The sequence below is a fragment of the Coffea eugenioides genome, chromosome 2 (genome assembly GCF_003713205.1).
Source record: "Coffea eugenioides isolate CCC68of chromosome 2, Ceug_1.0, whole genome shotgun sequence".
Classification (NCBI taxonomy): domain Eukaryota; kingdom Viridiplantae; phylum Streptophyta; class Magnoliopsida; order Gentianales; family Rubiaceae; genus Coffea; species Coffea eugenioides.
Genome location: NC_040036.1, coordinates 16,226,051 through 16,232,705, shown reverse-complemented (window position 1 = coordinate 16,232,705; position 6,655 = coordinate 16,226,051). Strand labels below are relative to the sequence as shown.

The 6,655-nt window shown below is 34.0% G+C and overlaps 1 protein-coding gene across 1 annotated transcript; it reads right to left on the bottom strand.

The window, feature by feature from the left end:
- Positions 1–5,153: 5,153 nt before the first annotated feature.
- On the bottom strand, positions 5,154–6,649 carry LOC113762239. Its single transcript, XM_027305604.1, has 3 exons — positions 6,517–6,649; positions 6,257–6,354; positions 5,154–5,677 (listed from the first exon to the last, which is right to left on the bottom strand). Exons 1-3 carry the CDS (start codon positions 6,569–6,571, stop codon positions 5,510–5,512), a joined length of 321 nt encoding a protein of 106 aa, XP_027161405.1. The 5' UTR covers positions 6,572–6,649; the 3' UTR covers positions 5,154–5,509.
- Positions 6,650–6,655: the final 6 nt, after the last annotated feature.

Genomic DNA, 6,655 nt, shown 5'->3' with positions numbered 1-6,655 from the left:
TGTTATCTTGGTGAATATCATGAGTTTAATGACTTGGTGCAAATTGTGGTTAAATTGTTTAGGCAATATAAATATTTTACTAGCAATTGTTGTGTGGATTAGGCAATTGTTGATCTTAGTTCTCCATATTAGGAGATGACGTGGGCCATGATCTTTAATTATCTGGTTTTCTGGTGCTTTAATTGTGATTAATAAATGACCCTACTCCGCTAGTGTCGTCACCCAGTAACCGGGAGTCTTCACCACAAGTGTCGACTTTCGCGTCAAAAAGTGACTATATATATGAGTAGTTAGTCCTGAAGCTGTGAAGAGTTGAGTAACTGGGCTCTTTCATCTAAAAATGTCAGAGTTCACGTCAAAAGACTTGAATAGCTTGGGACTGAGCATTTATTGAAAAAAAAATTATTATAAAAAAAAATAAATAAAAAAAAGAGAGAAAAGAAAATAATAAGTAAGCTTATGATTATGTTGGCCTGCCGATCCTTGTTCTTCAATGTTGAGATTTTGATTTTCAGTTGACCCAATTGCTAACTTTTGCTAGTTTAATATTTTGATTTCTTAGACGACTTAGCCATGAATTGGACGAGTCTATGATTTCAGGAGCTAACCGGGAGAAATATGTCTTGACACTTAGCCACTAAAACTTGATTTTGGGATAAGCGTAGCTTGGCAGTAAATGAAATGAGAGTTAGCCATTGTTGAGTTTAGTGTTCCCATGCTTGAGGACAAGCATGATTTAAGTGTGGGGGGAATTGATAGGGTGTTAATTGTTAGTAATTTTATTGTTAATTCTCCTCTTTATCCTTGCCAAATATTGCTTTAATTGTCAATATATATTTATATTTGGTATTTGGATATAATTTCAGAAATTGGAGCAGAAACCTCTTGAGAAGATTATTGTGAAGCTTATACAACCCATTGCATGGTGCAAACCAACGAAGAAAAGAATTGAATTGCATTTGGCTGGCCAACATCTCAATTAGGTGGGGACCGCGAAGACTTGACCATTGTGTAAAGACCATTTCCTTTCTTGATTCACGGTGCCTTTGTGGAAAGTAGCCTTTGCTTTTGTTTTCGGTGGAGTTGATTAGGTAGGGAAAGGAATGTTTTCTTTTGTGAGCGTAGAGTGAAGTTTCGAATTGGCTTGTTTTATGGGGAGAGCCGCACATTTCCAGAGTCAGTTTTTCTTCTTCTCTTCCGTCTGGGCAGAGAAGTTTTTAGTTTTGGGGTGAAGATTTCTTGCGTGTCTTGTTTTCTTCCGTCTCTTCCATGAGACTATTTTTATTGTATTAGACTACAGAGAATACAATTCTTATTTTTAATTATTAGTAAGAGATAAATGTCTTTGAGTTCAATTAAATTGCGTGGGAATTTTCTTATGAGGCGTGGCTAATTTTCTCCTCTAGTCAAGGATCAACGCGAAGACGCAGTCCCAAATATCTGTGAGATCTAATTAATTTTACGTGTTCCTTAATTTATTAATATTTGCATGTTTTCTATTTTAATTTCCATGGGATTATTTTGTTAATTGGATATCAAGGGCCCGATGTGCAATTTGACTTATTAATCTCTTGTCAAATTAATCAATTAAATCCGTAATTGTTTAGTTGGTTAATATTAGTGACAACTAGTATTTTCACATACTAGGAGAACATGCAATCTGATTTAAATAACCCTCGTAGCGTGTTATTAATTTGGGTTAGGCTTTTCTAGTTTTTAATGCAATTAGGAAATTAATTCCTACGGTCGTACCTAGGAGTATTTCCTGGTTAGAAGTAATCAACGGTCGTACCTTGGTTATCAATAAATTAAGGAAAAGCTGGTCGTTAGAGTTTATCGGCGACTATAACTAGCCTATTAATAAAATTAAGTGAACCTTCTTTGCATCAATGATCGGATGAATGGACTGTGTCTGCGTAGTTGTATCCTTGGCTAGAATTTATTTATCATTTATTTAATTGCTATTTACAATGGTATTAATTAATTAATTATTTTTGGTTAAATTATTTAATTATTTTTAGTTAAATTGTTTAATTATTTTTAGTTTATTTCTGATAAAAATCCCCCGTGTCCCGAACTTGAAAAGAATCAAATTTTTCCCAGTCCCTGTGGATTCGACCCTACTCACTACTATACACAGAAAATTTATTTTTCTCGAGTAGGTATTTATTATTGCACAGGCTCGACACCCGTCAGTTAACGGGCGTACCTTAATCACCGACACAGTAAGGAGGAGTTGACTGTCATCGCTTGTTTGGCAGTTATAACCTATTTATTGATAAATAATTGGAATTGGCTTCGCATCGATGATCAATTAGGTGAACCATTGCTGAAGTTATTTCTTGGCTAGACCATTAATTATTGTTACTCCAATTTTAGTGAATTGTCATTTAATTTCTAGTTAGTTATTTATTTTTATATTTTTATTTGAATTTCTTTGATTGTCATTGCTTATACAAAAAACACCCCCCATATTATTTTTGGATTTCGAAAGAGACAAATACCCCCAATCCCTGAGGATACGACCCTACTTGCCTTGTCTACAAATTAATATTTATTTGTGAAAAAGCTATCTCATTCGGGTATATTGGATCAAGCAAACTCTTCGGGAACAGGGTGAATCAAGTAACCCATTGCACACCTAGAGTCCCTGCTCCAGTACTTGGAACCGAATTTTGATTATTTTAACTGGCAATTAGGTTTAATTTTATTATTGTACAGGCATCGACAACCTGTCATATCCTACATTGCCTCTTTAAACCAATATTTTTAATTGCACCATACCAAGCATCTTCTTCAACTTGAGAAACAGCTCCATGTTCCATGTTCAACTTAATCTTTGCTCTTGCAATATTCAATGGTAATCTCTTGATCTTGAGCTAGTTCACTAATTAAATAAAACTTGATGTCAATGTGCTTGTTTCTTCCATGAAATACTGGATTCTTTGACAATTCAATAAAAGATTTGCTATCACAATAGATTTTGGTAGGATTGATTTGCTTGTGTCGTAGAAATTCGAGCATTCTTCTTAACCATAATGCTTGAGCAGCACTATATGTACATGCCATATACTCTGCCTCGACTATGGATAATGCTACAACTTGTTATTCTTAGAGGATCAAGAAAATAGTTAATTAGTTACTCGCATGCCATTTCAAAGACACTAATTAGTTAATTAGCATTGTATGCTAATGCCATTTCAAAGAGACTAATTCACAGCAAGCAACAAAAAAAAAATGATGCAAGCGAATGAAACTTTGAGCCTACTAGTAGAAGAATTGGAGAAAAAGTGTGAAAATTGAAGAAATTGTCTGAAGAAACAAAATTGTAGCATGTAAATTAAAAAATGCTGAATGGAATTAGGGAAAAAAATGAATAAGATGATGTTGTTCGTTGTTATGATGATAACAGTGATTGTATGTATGTCCCTTAACAACAGTGGAAGTTGTTATTTGTTACCTTTATGCTGTTGTAAAAACATGTAAAAAACACAACAAATTTTAAGGCACAAGACATATAAAAAAACACAACAAATTTTAATGAACAAATTTCGATAAGAAAAAAATTTTGTTTTGCGTTTTCTTGTTGTTATGTTAGTATTTACATCTCTTGTTTTAGTGTTTACATTTATTGTAACGGTGACTACACTGTACCTTGAAGTTGCCATCGGTAATTGTGGAGGCCCATGATCCGGAGTCTTCCGTCCATCAACTATTGGATCCATCACAAGAGAATGCCTTTCGGATCAAGATTCTCTACAATTGTCAGCGGCAATTATATAATACAGTGTAAATACTACCAGAGCAAAGGCGGAAACTAAAACAATAAATGTAAACGCCAACACAAGAACGTGTAAATAACACAGCACATTTTTCATATTAAATTTGTGCTAAAAAATTATTGTGTTAGTATCTAAATTTATTAGTCCCTCCGTTCCTATTTAAATGACCCCAACCAAGTGTTTCCTTTTATCTATCCTTTTATTATATTAAGAAATCATTTATGAACTTTTTCCAAATTTACCCTCATTAATATTCTCAACTTTCTTGAGTTGGGATTATAAGAAATCAAATGCAGTGTTTGTAACATTAAACATAAAAGTAGTTAAAAATATGAAAGATAAAAGGTAGTTTTGGAAAGCCAGGTAAAATTTTTATTATATTTTAGGAACTAATTAATTTTTTGAATTTAAGGGGTTCGGTTATTCAAGTCAATTAAATAGGAACGGACTGCAGAAGCTAAATAACTAACTAACTCAAATGTACACCAAATTATAGCGATAGTACTTCGGTATCAATAAAAAATAGAGGTAATAGTGGTAGTTCTACAGTTTTATTGGCAAAAAAATTAAAATAAAAAGGAATAAGAAGGAAAAAGAATGAAAAAATAATTTTAAAAGTTATTGTAAGTATAAGTATATCAAAAACGTCATGAAGATGTGTTATTTTCCTACTATTTCCGTATAATGTTCATTTTTTTCCTTTTTAAGTTCTTTTTTCTTTTTTCTTTTTTTTTTTTCGCTTTCCTTCATCACCAAAGGAAGCTCCCCGTTTCACTCCGTGTAAGTTAGGTTTTGCTGTGGGTATTAGTTCCCATTCTTATTATTTTGCTAATTGAAAGCTCGTTATAGAAACAGGGAAAAAAAAATGTAACTCTTGTAACATCTAGTTTGGTACTTTGGTTCACTTGTCAAGCAATATCTTTTTGAATAAGTAGAGTTTTACCTAATAATGATAATGGCGGCAAGCAAGTTATCGCAGACCTTTTTAGTCGCGCTCAATAGAACGTCTGTGCGATCTTGTACTTTTTCCTTGTCTGTTCCTTTGTCTTCTAACTACAAATATAAGTAGACGGGATAAAAATGATAATCAAAGCAAACATCGGTCCAGACTACAACTTCAAGCAAACATCGCAGAAACTCTCATTCATGTGAATGTCTCAATATGTTAGCATATTTTGGGCGTTGCTTGTGATTTAAAAGGAACCAACAACATAATTCGACTTGGTGTAAATTCGCGTTTTGACATACTGCAAGGTTTTGAGGAATAAAGGTATGGTACAGGAAACAGATACTCACACAAAACATGTAGTCAGGTTTCAAGAGTTTTCAATTACTCTTAGACTGTTGGGAAGTGAATAGGCGAACGAAGTGTAATATATGAACTCAAACACACACAGCTGGTTTTATTTATGTAATGGTGCATTCTTGGTACAAGCGCACCTTCGAGATTCAGTACAGTACTAGGGAGATGTGCCTCAGCGGTACATCCATCCTTTTGAACATACACACATAATACTCAAACCACATACAGACACCAGATAATTAAAGTACTTAGCAAAGTACGTTGATCATTCTCAATTCATGAGCAGCTGTTGATTAATGTTCATTATGTTTGTACCACAGGAGTACCTTCTTGCCATTTTTCAATTTCAAGGTTAGTGCTTGATCTTTATATGTGCCCTTGTCATCCTGAGTTAACATGTGAAGCCCGTAGAAAGTGCCAAAAACTACAACCGCTTGACATAGGCAAGCACTTTTATCAAAACCAGCTTGGTCCCAGCTATCCTGTTGTACTCTGCCACTGCAAATTCTGCCATCTCTTGAACATCAGGAGGGACTGTCTTGTCCACATTTTGTGCAGTCGTAGTACCACATAAACCTCGGAGGTTGGCATTCTGTAAACCCCAAATAATTGAGTTCCCAGAATTAATCCAAATCCATTAGAAAAGTAGCCAAAAACTAAGTTGATCCGACCAATTAGTAAGAAATAACATTACTCGGGGAGAAGGTTAATCAAGCAATTCAAGAAAGTAGACAAGATGAATAAAAAGTTTTAATTGCTTAAACCAATTCAAAAATGTGCTCAAGACTTTCAATAGCAACTCCTTTTACTTTTCCCAAGAGTTTCTGTGCAAGTTGATAAATTATTTAAATCCTTTCTTTCTTTTCAAATAAAAGATCTACCATCCTATATAAACTGTATACCAAATTTTTAGTTAGCTAAGACAAATCTCAAAATACATAAAGTATACGCTGTATTTCGGGGTATTCTAAGGTATAAAAACTTTTAAGGACTGACTCGTACAAGTTAACCATATATTTACAAATGCTAGTACGCATATAAAACCCGGGAACAAGTTGAAGGGCGCCTTTGATTTGATTCAAATCCGCAAAACTATTGCAGAAACAAGTCAAAAACTACGCGCCCAAGAAAGAATGAAAAATTTCATGAAAGGAATATGATCATTATTCACCGTGTCACTGAGTCCTTCAATTGCGTTCCATGTCTTGTTTTCTCCAACTGCCTTCATTATAGCTTCCACTTCAGCTGATTGGAATCCCTCCACAGCCACTGATTTCCATCAAGAAACAAAAACTCATTTCAATTCCAGGAAAATAAAATACTTACCACTTCTTATTGAACCAAAGAAAAAAGGAATTTGTGAAAGAAATATATGCACATGCATGCAAAATACAAAACTGATGTGCGAATTTTGAGAGAATAGAAGATTACTGTTGGCTGCGAATTCGTTCACATTGATGTTGTAGTTGGCTACGACTTCAGTCATTTTTTCCTAAGGGAACTAGCAAGCTACTAACGGAGATAATAGAATTTTATAACTGGTTGTAGTTGTCGAAACTAGGTTTTGCAC

What these genes read in the sequence shown, in the direction of transcription:
- LOC113762239 (XM_027305604.1), bottom strand. Translation starts at nt 6,571, where the DNA reads ATGACTGAAGTCGTAGCCAACTACAACATCAATGTGAACGAATTCGCA. An exon ending in GAACGAATTCGCAGCCAACA is followed by an intron (nt 6,355 to 6,516) that starts GTAATCTTCTAT and finishes GATGGAAATCAG; the next exon opens with TGGCTGTGGAGGGATTCCAA. An exon ending in TTGAAGGACTCAGTGACACG is followed by an intron (nt 5,678 to 6,256) that starts GTGAATAATGAT and finishes TGGGGTTTACAG; the next exon opens with AATGCCAACCTCCGAGGTTT.